The 15,652-nt window shown below is 65.6% G+C and overlaps 6 protein-coding genes across 6 annotated transcripts; 4 read left to right on the top strand and 2 right to left on the bottom strand.

Annotated features, from left to right (window-relative positions):
* Positions 1-1,672: 1,672 nt before the first annotated feature.
* On the bottom strand, positions 1,673-2,829 carry EMIHUDRAFT_62825 (hypothetical protein; the record flags this gene model as incomplete). The annotated part of the gene is made up of 2 exons (XM_005790564.1): positions 1,673-1,966; positions 2,131-2,829. Coding segments are annotated over 2 exons (993 nt in total), but the record flags the coding sequence as incomplete, so codon positions are not given.
* Positions 2,830-5,200: 2,371 nt separating this feature from the next.
* EMIHUDRAFT_449031 (hypothetical protein) lies at positions 5,201-6,529 on the bottom strand (the record flags this gene model as incomplete). The annotated part of the gene is made up of 5 exons (XM_005790565.1): positions 5,201-5,230; positions 5,726-5,775; positions 5,844-5,913; positions 6,068-6,215; positions 6,289-6,529. Coding segments are annotated over 5 exons (537 nt in total), but the record flags the coding sequence as incomplete, so codon positions are not given.
* A 577-nt stretch (positions 6,530-7,106) lies between these two features.
* On the top strand, positions 7,107-8,035 carry EMIHUDRAFT_200715 (hypothetical protein; the record flags this gene model as incomplete). The annotated part of the gene is made up of 3 exons (XM_005790566.1): positions 7,107-7,481; positions 7,566-7,768; positions 7,879-8,035. 3 exons carry the CDS (start codon positions 7,107-7,109, stop codon positions 8,033-8,035), a joined length of 735 nt encoding a protein of 244 aa, XP_005790623.1.
* A 3,285-nt stretch (positions 8,036-11,320) lies between these two features.
* Positions 11,321-12,526, top strand: EMIHUDRAFT_62772 (malonyl-CoA:ACP transacylase []; the record flags this gene model as incomplete). Its single annotated transcript, XM_005790567.1, has 2 exons — positions 11,321-12,043; positions 12,143-12,526. The coding sequence occupies 2 exons, from the start codon at positions 11,321-11,323 to the stop codon at positions 12,524-12,526; spliced, it is 1,107 nt and encodes a 368-aa protein (XP_005790624.1).
* A 489-nt stretch (positions 12,527-13,015) lies between these two features.
* EMIHUDRAFT_200718 (hypothetical protein) lies at positions 13,016-13,555 on the top strand (the record flags this gene model as incomplete). Its single annotated transcript, XM_005790568.1, has 2 exons — positions 13,016-13,118; positions 13,203-13,555. The coding sequence occupies 2 exons, from the start codon at positions 13,016-13,018 to the stop codon at positions 13,553-13,555; spliced, it is 456 nt and encodes a 151-aa protein (XP_005790625.1).
* Positions 13,556-14,699: 1,144 nt separating this feature from the next.
* EMIHUDRAFT_200719 (hypothetical protein) lies at positions 14,700-15,265 on the top strand (the record flags this gene model as incomplete). The annotated part of the gene is made up of 2 exons (XM_005790569.1): positions 14,700-14,732; positions 14,999-15,265. The coding sequence occupies 2 exons, from the start codon at positions 14,700-14,702 to the stop codon at positions 15,263-15,265; spliced, it is 300 nt and encodes a 99-aa protein (XP_005790626.1).
* Between the last annotated feature and the right edge of the window lie 387 nt (positions 15,266-15,652).

Raw genomic sequence — 15,652 nt, forward strand, 5'->3', positions numbered from 1 at the left:
GGGAGGGGGGGGGGGGGGGGAGGGGCCAAAGCAGGGAGGCCGAAGGAGAGCCTGGCGCCTGGACGCGGCGCTCTGCATGCACGCGCGCGTTGAGAAGCGCCCGCTGCTGCGACTGCTGGTTGCGCAGCGACTTGAGCTGGGCCTCCGCCGCCTGCGGGGGCGACGAGACGGGAGTGGGTGTGTCGCAGGAGTGGTGGACGTGCCTCGTGGTGTGAGGCGGGGTGAGCCTAGGGGTGAGCCTAGGGTAGCGATCTCCCTGCCTGCGTACGAGCTCGTTGCTAGAGCTCGCACTAGAGGCCGTCATCGCATTCGCCTTCCTGGGACCCAGTGCTGACTTCTGACTGTCGTTGCTGTCTCTTCCTTCTCGACTGTCTGTGCTTGTGCGTCTTGGGGCCCGGGGTTGTGTTTTGCGTGAGGCGGTTGTGTCGCGGCGTGTCTGTTTTGGGGGAGGCCACACGTGGTCTCAGGGCGCGCCTCGAGCTTGCGCGCAAACTGCTCCCGCAGCGCACTGGTCTTGGCATCGCTCCTCTCCTGCAGCTCCGACATCTTTTTCGCCAGCTCGTCGCGCTCGCGCCTTTAAGTAATGGCCATTCATGGTCATGGATGATCATGAATATTTAATTCAATTAGGCACTCGTCGCGCTCGCGCCCCGTCTCGCGCACCGACGTCTCGAGGGCTGCGAGGGCGCGCTGCAGCTCCTCGAGCTCTTCGGCTGTCGCAGGTCCCGACTGCTGCGACTCGGCGAGCAGCTCTTGCTTCAGCGCCAACGTCTCGGTGAGGCCCGCGAGAGCCTGGTTGCGCAACCAGTCCGGCGGTCACGGGATCCCGAGGCTCCGCTTCGCCGCGCGGATCACAGCGGCATCTCGGTGCATCGGGCATCTCGGGGCATCTCGCCGCCGGGGGGAGGAGGCTGGGTGAGAGCAGCGGTCGAGAGCAGTGGCAGTGGGGCGGGTGTGCTGGGGGGGGGGGGGGGGGTAGTGTGCAGAGACGTAGACGGAGCACAGAGGCAGAGGGCGGCCGCGCGCCGTTCACATCGATCTCGGGTAATCTCGGGTAATCTCGGGTAATCTCGGGCGGGTTAATCTCGGGCGGCCGCGCGCCTCCGACATCGACTCCTGCTTTTGCAGGAACTCGAGCTCCTCCTCGAGCTGCTCCGCCTACCACCAGCCAGCTGACGTTGCCGTGCCGCCGCCGCGATGTAAGGCGCGGCGCGGCGCCACGCAGCGCTCACGCCTTGTACTCCAGGTCCTCCGCGCTCGCTTCCTCCTCCGTCGACCCGTCCGACTCCCGCCCACCAGAGGGCGAGTCCGCGCCGGCGGCGGCGGCCTCGCCCGCGGCGGCGCAGTCGTCTCCGGTGGCCGATGCTCTGATGCTAGCCCGCATCGCGTTGAGCTTTTGCTGCAGCGCGTGGCAACGGTGGAGCGCGAGGTCGGAGGGCGTAGCGATGGCCGCCCCGGTCGCCGCGAAGCACGGCGCGAGCGCAGACTGCCCAGAGATGGAGAAGGTCGCTAGCGGAGGCAACGGTCCGCCGCCCGACTCGTAGTGCTGCAGCCGCGCGGTGAGGGTCGCTACCTGCTCGAGCAGCGAGATATGGGGAGATATGGGGAGATATGGGGAGATATGGGTCGCCACCTGCTCGAGCAGATCCGCACTCATTAAATAGTATGCTAATTAACATTCAATGAGGGTCTCCACCTGCTCGAGCAGATCCGCGATGCGGGCCTGCACCGGGTCCTGCGCGATCAGCAGCTTGTTCTGGATCTGCCGCGCCCGGTTGGCGTACTTGAGCGTGTTGAGCGTCTCCTCCATGTCGGCGTCGCTCGGCGAGACGCACGCGATCATCAGCGTGTGCGCGTTGCCCCCGAGCGAGTCCTGCAGCAGCCGCGTCAGCTTCGAGTCGCGGTAGGGCACGTGGGCGTGCTTCTCGCACAGCGCGGAGATGACGTTGCCGAGGGCGAGCAGCCCCTGCAGAGCAGTGTGACGACCATAAGAGCCGTTGTTCTTGGCCAGCCGGTGATTCTCGCCTCCCCCGTGGTGGTGTGTGCCCAGCCCGTGTCCCGACCCGGGACACAAACCCTGTGAGGACTGAGCATATGGTACGAGGGACCCAGAGCATATGGTGGCCGCACCTTGTTGATCTGGACGCCCTCGGCGAAGCGGTCGCCCGACGCGCCCGTCCGCTTGGCGCGCTCGGAGCCGGCGAGGTCCACAAAGTTGAAGCGCGGCGTCAGCACCTTGCCGCCCCGGAGGCGGAGCTCGATGCTGACGGTGAAGATTGCGTGCGAACGGGACGACGTCGCGTTCATCGCGGTCGCCCCCGTCGCGCGGTTGCTCGAGCCGTCAGACAGCACGGCCATCGCCTCCTCCGGCGATCCAACCGGCCGCATCGCCAGCCCCGGCAAGGCAATCGCGCCCTCCTTCTCGCGCACCTCCAGCGTCGCCAGCTTGGGTGCGCCGTCGGCCGCCGCCGCCTCGATCGGCGGCTGCAGCAGGTCGTGGATGTCCTCCTTGTACACCTCGATAAACGAGGCGCTGGCCGCGAGCGCCGCGCCCTCGAGCTCGCCGTCGCCGCCCGCCACCCGTGCAAAGATCTCGGCGACGGTGCGCGGGATGATCCCAAGCGCCGCCTCGGGCACGGCGCTCGAAGGCGTTCCGATGCTTCCCATTGTGTGCGTCTTGCCCGAGCCGGTCTGTCCGTACGCGAGCACGGTCGAGTTGTAGCCCTTGAGCACGCGCTCTACGAGCGCCTGGGCGCAGCCCTCGTAGACCTCGTGCTGTGCCGCGGCCGTATCGAAGACGTGGTCGAAGGTGAAGGCGCGGTCGGCGCCCAGCACGACCTGCGGCTCGCCGGCGACCTTGCGCAGGATCTCCTGCGCGCCGTCCGCCTGGTCACTCTCCCGCAGCGGCCGAATGCGGACCGCGACGCGCACCGCCGTGGCCTCGCCGCCGTCGGCAGCCTCCTGACGCGTCGCCTACAGTGCAGCAGGTTCGTACGTACGTGGAGCGCGTTGGCTGCCTGGTCCGAACTGCCTTCGCGTACGTCAGTGGACAACAGCCGCGAGGACATTGTGCCTGCGGCGGCGACGGACGTGGTGTCGGGGGGCGGGGTTGCGGGGAGGGGGCGGGCCGCGGGCCGGGCAGACCCCAAGCCCCAGGCGAGCAGGGCGGAGCGGAGCAAGTCAAACAGAGAGCGGAAAAGTATTATCGAGCGAGGTTGGCCACCCCTTGTTTGGTGTGCGCTTGCCCCGCGGGCAGCTTCTCGGCCGAGGTCGGCAGCGCCGCCTGCGAGCTCTGCCCACCTGGAGGATTTTGTGAGGAGGCGGGCGCCGCCACAAGCATGGTCTGGCAGGCTTGTCCCGCGGGGACCTACAATGCCCACTACGGCGGTCTGCGCCCACTTGTACGAAAAGAAGTCGCAGCCCGCCGTCGCTCTGCAGTGCGCCCGACACCCCGCACTGTTGTCCAACATCGCGTCGATCAGCACAACACCCGCGTACCAGCTATCACAGGTGCTACCTGAAAGAGGGCTACACGGAGGAGCGCTGCACCTCGCCGAATGGCTGGATCGGCGGGGAGAACACGCCATATGTGTCGTGGGGTCCCACCTACGTCTATGCCGCTTCGGCCGATCTCTGCAAGCTTTGCCCGGCAAACGCCGACTGCAGCGCCTTCAACACCACCCTCGAGTCCCTCGGCGTGCCACGCGGCTATTGGCGCGCTTCAAGCCTCACCACGGAGCTTCACGAGTGTGTCGCCTCAAATCACTGCAGCCGCTCGGGCAAAGGCGAGCACTCCAGCCGCAGACTCAATGCGTCGGCATCCAGCGGCGGAGCGCACGGCGAGGGCTGTGACGCGGGCCACACGGGCCCGCTTTGCGAATGGTGCACGAGCGAGACAGAGTACTTTAGCCGAGCAAAATACGGGTGGTGTCATAATGACCACTTTTGATGTTTTTTTGCCGTGTTGCTCCCAGCGCCCTCGCCCGCGCTCCCTGAGGCCATGGCTGGTGCTACTAGTATGGGGGGCTACCTGGCTACCGCGAGAGCGACCCAACTCGTCGACATCGTCCGATGATGGTGCCTCAAAGTCAGCCTCCGGAGGCTATCGTCGCGTCGAGCCGGCGGTGGCCGTGCGTGACATGTGGTTCCACCACCCCTCGTAGGCTTTGCCTCTGACCGCCACCGTTCCCAGGCTATCTGATGGGATGGAAAGGAAGGCTGGGCGAGCGTATAGAGAAGCGTGTGCGTGCGGTCGACCTCGTCGTGGCAACCTGCCACGGCACCGCTGGCAGGCGCGATGAGCGTCGTGCCACCTGACCCGAGACGGGTCGCAGGCGTCGTACCGAGCGCGTCGAGACCGTGTCCTGATGCGCTCTGCACGGGCGAGTCACGTCGGCGTCAAAAAGGAGCGACGTGTGACCTGTCAGAGCTTGATCTCCGATCTCAGCGACGTCGAATCGCAACTCTAACACTCACACGTCATTTGGGGCCTGGAGCCCTGTTCACGCGCAAATCTCCTCTCGAATCGCCTTCGGTGGCGACAGCTAGGATGCATCTCCTCGGTCGTTTTTCGCGCGATGGCCCTGAGAAGCTGGCGCCGCACGCAGGCGGACCTTGTGTGTGCGCGGGGAACGCTTTAAATTAAAAAGTGAGAGCTCTCTACGTCACTTTTTTTGAGTAGATAGTGCCGAGCTGGCCGTGACAGCGATTTTGGTAGTTTTTGGCGGGTTTTGCACCACAGACTTTTTGCACCTAGTCGGGAGATCAAAAACGCTCGGGCCTCTCGGCCCTGCGCGTCGCCAAAATAAATAAATAGAGGGGCATCTCCAGGTCTCCAGGAGCTGCTCCAGGAGAGATGCAGATGGGCGACGCACGGACACAGAGGGACAGCGCGCACCCCGCCCCGCTCGCAGGGCGTGCATCAGAGCAATCGCATGCGCACGCGAGGGTGGGGGTGAGGGTGGGGGCGAGGGTGGGGGTGAGGGTGGGGGTGAGGGAGGGGGTGAGGGAGGGGGTGAGGGTGGGGGTGAGGGTGGGGGCGAGGGTGGGGGCGAGGGCGGTGGCGAGGGCGGGGGGGTGCCTGTTGCGGAACACCGTGTTGGCGGGGTAGAGCTGTCAAACGTTAAGAGCTGAACAGTGTTGCTAGTGTTAACAGTAACAACAGAACAACAGTGGGGCTCCCCAACAACAGTAGCTAACGTTAGGCCAGCTGAACAGCAATAAGGAAGGCCTGGCAGTGACCCACGACGATCTCCAGCGTCCAGTGCGGGTAATACCCGAAAATACCTGGAAAAACCCAGGTATTTTCGGGTTTTACCCGGGTTTTTTGGCATTTTCTGCTTGCTGATCACTGAACAACAGTAACAACAGTAACAAACAGTAACAGCTTGGGCTGGGGAGAACACTTGAACAACGTTGAGGATTTTCAGCCAACAATAGTGCAACTGTTAGGCCCAAAGTTAACGTTTGACAGCTCTATGGCGGGGGGGCGACTCGTCTCGGTGTTCTCAGTTCTGTGAGTTCTCGACTCGGACTGTCTGTGCTTGTGCGTCTTGGGTCCGGACCGGAGGTCCGGGGCGATTGAAAAAGAGAAAAAGCTCTGGGTCAAAGAGAGTAACGCCGACCGGGGGCCTGCCGGTCGGAATTGTGCTGCCCCCCCCCCCCCCCCCCCCGCCTTCTCGAGTCCCTGTCCGCGTGTGAGGGTCTGAGGGTGCCCCAGCAGCACCGCCAGCCACGCCCTCGCCCGATCAACACAGCCGCCGCCGGGCTGCACTCCTGAACGGGCGCCAGGGAGCTCGTCGCGCCCCCAGCCCCGCAGCGCTCGGGCCAAGTCGCTACGTCACCGCAATCTGCCAGCGACCCTTCCTCCTCCGCCGGCTGAGCGTGTTGCGCCCCGCTCGGGTGCTCATCCGACTGTGGCGGGCGGGGCGGGAAGAGGGGGTGCGTCAGAGCCCATCGGCGAATCCGGCGCGCGCTCCCACCCTGGGCTGGCGGCGGCAGCGGCAGCATATACACATGTGTGGCGGCAGCAGTTGCGCCCAGCATGGGGCGCGTGCGCGCGGCGCACTGTAGGAAGCCGTGCGTCCGCTTGCGCTTGAGCACGTTCGGCTGGTACGTCCGCCATCCCTTTTTCCCCTTGGCGGCGAGCGGCTCGAGCGAAGACAGTGGGGGCAGCTCCAGGTAGGGCATCTCGCAGGGCGCAGGAGCGTCCACGCCTGCAGCGTGGGCCGCGGTCAGGGCTGCGGGCTTCGTGCATTGGCCGGCTGAGTGCATCGGCCGAGGCGCCACCGAGGCTGATGCTTCCAAAGCACAGGAGCGGCGTGAGCGGCTCTGCGGCCTCCGGCGTCGCGGCGCACCGGAGCGGCGGCGGCGGGGCCAATGGGCGAGCGTCGCCAGCGCCGGGAGTGCGGCAAAAATCGAGCTCGGCGCACAGGGGAGCCAGCCGCGCCGGCTCTGCGCGGAAGAGGGAAACTGTGCGCACGGCCGCGCCGAGCGCTCGCCGCGATCGGAGCAAGCTGCGGCCAAGCATGACGCGAACGTTTTCTTCTTTACCGGATTCTTTACCACGGAGTCCGCGCCCTTTTGTCGTGCTTTCTTAGGTATATTGTTGGCAAATCAAGACACAGATTGTATTTTAAGAGAGAATTCTTGTGTAGAAAGTTTCTTTCTTTATTTACATGTATTACGGAGGCCGAGGCACCGCGCGCACCTGCCGGCGTAGCTCCGTGGGTGGGACTCCGCCTCGGCCTCGAGATGATGGCGCCATGGCGGCAATGATGGGATGTCCACAGGGCTGGAGGACGACTCGCCGCTTTCCTCCCACTGACTGTGAATCTCACACCCTCACTCTCTGATTTTGTCTCCCATGTGAGCTCTGTGTCCTGACTTGCACCAACCAATATACCTACAACAGGGAGCTCGGTGGGTGAGCTACGACGCGGGCGGTTTCGTCCGTGGCGGCAAGATCGATCGGCAGTGGAGACGACTGTGCGGGATGTTCGAAAAAGAAAATATCTCAAGAAGCCCAAAACACGCGCGTGGCATATTGCAATAGGAGGAGAGCTCGATCCCAAGGACGCACGAGTTACTCGGTCATTCGCTGCACGATGCTCCTCGCAGTGCGCGCCTCGAAGCTCCCCCAGCGCGTGGGCATTGCTCGCGCAGTTCGCGTGCTCTCAACCAGCGCGCGCCCTGTTCCCGGTGTTGTTGGAGTAACCCCAAGCGGCGACATCACCTCGGAGGACGTCGTTGCGGCGCAGGCGGCGTGGTCCAACGCCATCACCGGCATCACCAAGGTGTACCAGGAGGGAGGCGACTTCGTCGCGGCCGCTGGGTACTGCGCGGGCGAGCTGTACGGCTATGGCCACTCCAACGTGCTCTTCAAGCCAACCAGGGCGACGAACAACCCGTTTCGCCCGACGGGCGAGGACGCGATGGCCTACTTTGTGGGCGCAGAGGCGATGAAGAACGACAAGTTCAAGGTGCGCGCCTCCCTCGCGTCGCTCCTGCGCCCTTCCCCTCTCTCTCACGCGCGCACCCCCCCCCCCCCCCCTTTTGCCACACAGGGCGAGGACGGTGGCTTCGCCATCAACGGCGGACAGGGCTGGTCCGAGGTGGTGTTCCGCAACCACCAGATCGATTGCAACGGCAACACGGCTATCGCTATGGGCGACTACCTGTTCACGAACGCGACCACTGGCGACAAGGGACGCGTCGAGTACACCTTCGGCTACAAGAAGAACGATGACGGCAAGATGCGGATTTTCCTGTGCGCGCCGCCCCTGCCCCAGCTTCTCGGCTGATCTCGGCTCCCGCCCCTGCTCCCGGCTTGTATCTGGACTGATCTCGGCTTATCTCAGCCTGCGGCGCTCCATGCAGGCACCACTCGTCTATGCCGTACGAGCCCACCGCGGCGGCATCCGCGACCGCGGAGCCAGTTGAGGAGGCTCTGTCGATGTGGGCCGAGTCGATCGCCAAGCAAGATGCTCTCCTTCGCGACGCACGCGTCCGCGTCAGCGGGATGAGCAAGCCCTAGATAGGATATGCCTATGAGAGGCGCTAAGTAGTTAGTTGGTGGGCGCACATGCCCAGTCCAGCGGTGGAGTGGGGCGCTGTGACAACACCCCCAAGCGCACTGGGCCTCGCACTATTGTATTTTTCGTACAATTTAGATTTGAGAGGCACGAGGGTCGTGTCTCTCCAGATAGCGCAAGCGGGCGCGCGTACAAAAACAGTAACGGAGGGTCAAAAAGTCATAGCAGGTTTGCAGCCGCGCGCATATTTCTTCTCCGGGAGTACGGAGATCCCCGCTGCAACTAGCCGCACGACTTGCCGAAGCGTCTCTCGCTCTCGACCTGCGCGTCCCAGGCCTCCTGCGTCAGCCCCCTCGGCCGCCGCGCCGGCCGCGCCCTGCCCCGGTCAGGCCGCCACACCCCTTCGGCCCAGCAGCGCTGCAGCTTTCTCCGATTGCAGTGCCGGTGTGCAGGGAGGGGCGGGAAGTTGGCGTGGGGCGAAAAGACCGTCTCGAGGACATCCTGTGCGTGCGCGCGCGCGCCGTCACAGCGTCAGCGCGCCCCATTCGCGTGGAGCAGAGAGCACCCGGGGCTTACGTTGCCTGCTCCCCCATCGTGTAGGGCATATAGTCGCCGTTGCGAGCCATGTCGGCCAGCGTGCGGAAGAGCAGGCGGTTCGGCTGCAGGTAGATCAAGTGCGAGTTGATCCCCAGCCGGTCGCGTTCTGCCACCTGCGCTCCTGGGCTCGGGGATTGTGCCGTGGCGCGGCCAGAGGGGGCGGTGGTGGGACGGCGGGGTGAGCCTCGTGCGAGGCGATGAAGTACTGGTTCGCCTTGTACTGTGCCTCCATCCATGGTCCGGGATCGGAAAACATGCAGACGTCCGAGTCGCTCACCTGGAGACGAGGGAAAGCGAAGTCCGCGCCCGCCCCAAAAGGCTCTCTCTGTGCGTCTTGGGCGCACCATGACCGCATCGAACTGCGTGAAGTTGAAGGCCAGTAGCTTCATGCTCGTGCACCTGCCGTCCAGCGGGGTGCATGTACACGCGGCGCCGCGTGCGCCGTGCCGGCGACGCGTGAGGCGTCTGCGCAGGGCGCCGCGCACGTGTGATCCTGCCGCCATGTCTGCACGCGCCCGTTTCGCGGCCACAGGTGCGAGTCCGACGGCGCCTGCGAGCGACGCGAGCTTCCACGGGTGCGCCTCCGGGCCAGCGGCGGACACCGTGCCCGTGTGTGCGGGGCCGGGCGCGAGGTTGCAAACAAACGCGCCAGGATCGGCTTCATCGCAAACTCGGAAAAGTTGAGGTGCGAGGCGTCAAAGTGCTCAAACCCACCCTCGGCTGCCATGCGCGCCGCCATACGTGTCGGGTAGCCGTACGTGACCAGGATGCGCGGTACGGTGGAGCCAAAGTTCTCGAGCGAGTGGCCGACCTGCGGCCGGCGGTGCGGTGCGGTGGAGTGGTGGGGGCTTGGCGGGGAGGCGCGACGAGGGCGGGAGAGGAGGGTCGGGGAGCGAGTCCTCGGATGCCGCAACAATCACGTCGTGGGGTTCGATGCCAAAGATGGGTCGGACGCGCCCTCCCCCGTTACAGGCAAAGACGATGAAGGCCAGCCGCGGCGGCCGCGACGCCTCGCCGAGCGCGCTGCGGTTTGGCGGCGGCACCGGCGGCACCGGGGGTGTGGGCACAGGCAGCAGACTCGCCGCGGCGACGCCTCGGCCGCGAACCTGCCTCGTGTAGTAGAGGGCGCCGGCGTGCGAGGTGTAAAGCGTCGAGGTGCGGCACTGGTGGAACCACTTGCACACGCCCTGGCTTGCATTGTGCCGGCCGGGCCGGTACGAGATGTAACCGCAGCGGGTGCAGGCCCTGCAGCTCTCCACGCACCCCGCGATGGACGCGGAGGCGGAGGGGTCGGTCCAGGTCCCTCGAAAATCGAGCTCGCAGTTTCCCGCCGAGGCCTCTGAGTACTCGCAGACGCCGCGCCGCACCGCCGCATGGCCGGCCTCGCGGGGCATTGTCCAAACTAAGTTGGGGATGCGTCCCCCAAACTCCGAATTCGGCCGCCGAAAGGTGTGCCGTGAAATTTCTATTCACATCTGAGAATGGCGTCGCTAGCTGGAACGGGCTCGGTCGGGGAGCGGACGCTCTTTCTCGGCGGCGGCCGCAGCCATTGCCGCAGCCGTGAATCATCGAACGTTGCTGCAAGGCGAACGACAATTCTTATACTCTAGGTAGGTACCGGTAGGTAGTAAGGTGAAGAACAGCCAGGCTCGGACTGGACACCAACGCGGTATGGGTGGACGCTAGACAGATGATGACGACACGCACGAGCGACACACAGACACAAACAAGCTCACAAGACACACAGCCAGCGGGCTGCCACACACCCTGAGTCGGCGTACACATAACTCAGGGCCACATCCTCCCTGTCGCCCCCCCAGCACTCCACGGTGCCAAGGGAACACACAAGGGCACAACAAACAACAGACGAAAGGAAGTAACGTGCTAGGCTAGAGCAGACCGCTCCGCCTCTAGCAATCTCGCCGGCCGGCGAGGCACGGACGAGACCGTGTGTGGGGTCTAAGTGAGGTGTCTATGGACGCTCTCCTCACAGGCTAGCTGCCTGCGGCTAGCCCTATCTCGCTATCACAGGCGATGACAACCCAATGTATGAGTGTATGCAAGCTGAGGCGCGTGTGCTAAATCTAGGCCGCACGTCGTGGCATTCTCTCTTCTCGAAGAGATTCTCCTGAAAAAGAAACTCAATCTGCGAGCTGCAGCTGCCTGTGGTCCCAAAAGGCCAGATATCGCATCGGTGTTCCTCACCGACACGCGCCTCTCGCCGCGCATTGCCCTGCACCCGAGCCCCCTCCCCACGACTCCCCTCCCCACAACTCCCTCCACGCGGCGCGCGCCCCACGGTGCACCCCTCGCCCCGCTCTGACGGGCTCCGCGCGCTGACGCGCCTAGCGCTGCGCGCAGAACACAAAGAGACGTAAGCCATGCCCAACCTCCGCTGCGAGCGCTTCGGCCCCTTCGACGTTGAGGAGCTCAAGGAGGAGCTCGAGAACCTCGAGTTCGAGTACATGATGGACCTGGCGCCGTCGCGGCCGCCGACTGTCGTTCGGCTGTGCGAGTGCAAGGACGAGGACTATGAGGGCTACCACGTGCGCGTGTTCGTGGGCGACTACGAGTACTGCGTGGAGGAGGGCAACGAGGCCGAGGAGGTCAAGGCGATGCTCGAGACCATGTCGTACGAGACGTACGCCGAGCAGGACCTGGACGGCGTGCCGCGCTTCCACAACTGGTACATGGCGCTGCCGGGCAAGTCCCCGTACGACAAGACGTACATCGAGGAGTGCAAGAAGCGCGCCGACGCCTTCTTCAAGGAGAAGGAGGAGCGCAAGAAGAAGGAGGACGAGGAGGCCGCCGCGCGCGCGGCCGAGGCGGCGTCGGCCGCAAAGCCATGGACCGACACGCCTGAGGCGGAGCGCAACGTCGCCATCCTCTTCCCGGGCCAGGGCACGCAGAAGGTGGGCATGGCGGCGAAGCTGCTGGAGAACAAGACCGCGGCCGCCATGTTCGAGATGGCCTCAAAGGTTCTCGGCTACGACCTGGTCGGGCTCTGCGCGCAGGGGCCGCAGGAGAAGCTCGACAGCACGCTCTACTCGCAGCCCGCCATCTTTGTCTGCTCGCTGGCGGCGATGGAGAAGGCGAAGAAGGAGGCGCCAGAGATGCTCAAGAAGGTCAAGGTGGCCGCGGGCTTCTCGCTCGGCGAGTACTCCGCCCTCGTCTTCGCCGGCGCGCTCACCTTCGAGCAGGGGCTGAAGCTCGTCAAGGCGCGCGCAGAGGCGATGGACGCGGCTGCCAACGACCCGAAGAACAAGGGCGCGATGGCGTCCGTCTCGGGCGCGTCGGACGCGGTGCTGCAGGACGCGCTCGACAAGGCCGCCGCCGCGGTCGGCGGCGGCAAGAAGGCGTACATTGCCAACTACATGTTCCCGGAGGGGGGAACCTGTTTTGGGGACCCAAAGGTTCCTTCCCCCCCCCCCTTTTTCCCCCCTGGTTGGGCCGCGCCCTCGGCGGGCCCCGCGCGCGCCGCGGGCGCTTGACCCCCCCCCCCCCCCCCCCAGGTCCTCGAGAAGCTTTGCGAGATCGTCGTCCCGATGGGCGCCAAGAATGCAAAGATGCTTGCCGTCTCTGGCGCCTTCCACACGCCCTACATGCAGCCCGCCGCCGATGCGCTGGGCAAGGCGCTCGACGAGGCGCCGATCCAGATGCCGTCCATCAAGGTTTACTCCAACGTGACTGGCAAGCCCTACGCCTCGGTCGACGAGATCCGCGGCCTGCTCAAGCGGCAGCTCTGCGAGCCAGTCAAGTGGGAGCAGGGCACAAAGGACCTCGTCACGCTCGGCTGCACCTCGTACGTTGAGCCGGGCCCGGGCAAGCAGCTCAAGGCCATGATGCGCCGCATCGACAACGACGCCTGGAGCAAGACCACCACGCTCGAGGCGTGAGAGAGGTCGCTTGTGCACGCACACCCTCCTCGGCGGCGATCTGTGCATCTGCACTTTTGCTTCAGAGGCCTTTTGCTTCTGGCGGGGCGCGGTATCACACGTGTTAGTTTACAGTTATGTGCAGTCTGAAACTGCAAACTCGAAACGCGAGCGAAACCAACGGAAAGCACAAAGCAGCTCGCGCGGGGGCGCACGCTGCCGACCGGCCACCGCGCACCGCGCGCGCTGGGACCTGTGGAGTTATAGCCCGGTCGAACACTGCCCAAACAAATAAATTCCCCCTTTGAGCTGAGAGGTTTTGGGATTTCGCTCCGAGCGACGGTCCAACGAGAATCGTCAAAATCAGGCAACAAGAGACCGAGGCCACTTCTTCAGGCTGGGAACCGAGGGGTGGCCACCCTCCTCGTCGAGGTGTGCGCCAAACCACTTCGGCGGCGCGCGCTCCCCTGTGCGTCTGTGTCACCCTCCAGGCCCTCACGCCCCCCCGGCATGTCCACCGGCAAGGAGGCTTCCGTGCCGAGTGACGCGGCGGCCACGGACAGACTCAACGGCAGCGTCGGCGCCGCTGCCAAGCGGCCGCGCGACAGCGAGGGTAGTCACCACTTGAGGTGGGACGGTCGAGGCACACGACGGAGCCATCGCGAGCGGCCTTCTACACCGCCCGCCGCCGGCGCAGGCGCGGAGCGCTACGGCGGACCTGCTTCAAACCCCAAGGCGGAGGCGCTGAGCGAGAATCTGGGCTGCGCGCACGCGCATGGCTGCTGCGAGAGCTCGGAGGCGGAGCTTGCTCGAGAGCTGCTCGAGCTCATCACTGCGCCCGACGCTGACGTTGGTGGCGCGATCAAGCTCTTATTTTCTCAGCCTCGCACCTCTTCTTCCCGTCGCACGCGGGCTGTCGCATGGCACTTGGAATATGACTCGGGCGAGGATGCGTCAGCACGAGTACTATTTCATCGTGCAGCGCAGGCTGGCTCGCCACTACTGTTGGCTGGAGCTCCTCTCCCGCCCGACGTCGGTGATGGCGCATGACACGCGATCACTGTACGCATCGGCTTCCTGTGTGTGTCTCCCCCCTCCCCGCCGCAGAGCCGCTGCTGGGTGTCGGCCGCGCATCTCCTCACGTCCCGCGCCTGTCCTTTACGGCATTTGTGTGGCCCGTTTTCTGTGCATCGTTAGAAGCTGCGCAGGCCTCCCGTTACAATCGCCGCGCGCACACGACACGCGACAGCCGACACCTCGACAGGAGAGAGTTTGACGTTCTTCTCGTGAGACTTGACTTCAGACGATATGCGAGACAGATATATCTCAGAGTGAGAGGACAGCCTGAGCCTCGGAGGAGAGACGCAGCTCGCAGGTACAGGCGTGACAGACAGTACACTCTCACACACGAGACACACTGATGGAAAGGGCGGAGCGGCGGCGGCGACGGCGGCAGCGGTGCGCGGGCGGAGCAGCGACTGCCCGGGCGGTCGCTGCTCCGTCGGTCCGTGCCGGAGCGCGCCATCTGCGCAGGGTCGCGCGTCAGGCCAGGGGGCAAGGCGCAAGCGTCCCCCTGGTGGCGGCGCAGGGAAACGCGGAGACGCGAGCGTTTCGCACGCCGCGAAGCGGACGGTGACGGCGCGGTGGGTGACGGGGCTAGAGAGCAGCCAACACCCGACGCTCGCAAACGACGTCGGTGCTGGACGCCTGCGTAGGGGCCGCGGCAAGGCGGAGCTGGCTGAGGCACCAAGCGCCGGCGGGGAGCTCCCGGACTCATGTGTGCGAGCGCATGCCCTCCCACCTAATCACCGCTGCATAGTATGGCTTCCGAGGCTGAACCGCTCCGCAACGGTTGGTAGCTCGACCTGCACATTGACAAAGTGCGTTTACCTGTCACTCGTCGACGTCGCGTGCGAGATCCAATATCGCCGATCGATAGCAATCTGAGAGGATAGGGATCCGTGTCAGCATGCCGTAGCCGAGGAGTGCCGCGCTTGGGGGTTGGGGCGCGCGCGCATTGGCTTCACATTCGGTCTCAGCGCTCGGGCCGGCGCCGGGGGTCATGGGGCGACACTCGGTCACGCTCCGGCGCTTCGGGGGGGCTACAGCGGGCAGTGCGCGAAACCACTTCGCATGGCCACCCGCGACCCCACTTTGGACCGGCGAGCGCACTTGCTCGGTTCCCAGCCTGAAAATGTCACCTCAGACCGGTAGCGCCAGCATGTCGGTGCGTCTTTCTCATGCTCGCGCGCCCGCCGCGCCCGAACTATGCACGGGCCCGGCTCGCCCGCTTGGGGATCCACCCGGCACATCCCCGCCCCCCACCTGCCGGCTTTGCCTGCCGTCAGTTCACGCGGGATCGCCCTCAACTGTCAGCAACACAAATCCACCAGCCTGCCTTCAGCCTCGCCTCACAGCCGACCTTCTGGTCGTACGCGGGTTCTTAAGGGTCGTACATGCCGGCCATGACGTCTGCCAACCGGCCGTTCGCAGGCGGTAGCTTCGCACGCCCCCGACAGCTCCGAGAATGACCCGCGCGAGAAGTGCGCGTCGGCGGCGCACTTTTCCTCCCAGGCTGTGACTGCTGCCCTGGCCACCCTGGCCTCCCTCGAGGGGTCGCCAGGACCCGCCGCGGCCCTGGCGCGGCCCACGGGCGGCTTGATGCTCATCGACGCCTTCACCCTCGTCGGCCTGGCCGGAAAATACGCCAGCCGCTCGGGTGCCGCCCGCCTCCTAGAGGCCGAACCACCAGTGCTGTGAGTATTGACGCCCTCCCTGCACCTCAGGCGCGTCCCTCGCCCTCGCCGCCGCCGCCGCCGAGCCCGCCGCCGCCCTCGCCGCCGCCGCCCTCGCCGCCGCCACCGTCGCCGCCACCGCCGAGCCCGCGCCGCCGTCGCCCCCTCTGCCGGCGCCTTCTCCGCCCTCGCCACCCCCACTGTCGCCTTGCCCCCACCAAGCCAACCACCGCCGTCGCCGCCGCCGCCCAGTCCGCCTCCGCGTCACCGCTGCCTCCCTCGCCGCCGCCCCCAATCCCGCACACGGCCGCTGCCGCCGAGCCCGCCGCCGCCATCACAACCGCCTCCGAGACCCGCCGCCACCAAGCGCCCTGACCCCTAAGTTACGTCGATGACTCCTCCCGCGCAACCC

This window comes from Emiliania huxleyi, assembly GCF_000372725.1.
Source record: "Emiliania huxleyi CCMP1516 chromosome Unknown EMIHUscaffold_12, whole genome shotgun sequence".
NCBI classification, from domain to species: Eukaryota; Haptophyta; order Isochrysidales; family Noelaerhabdaceae; genus Emiliania; species Emiliania huxleyi.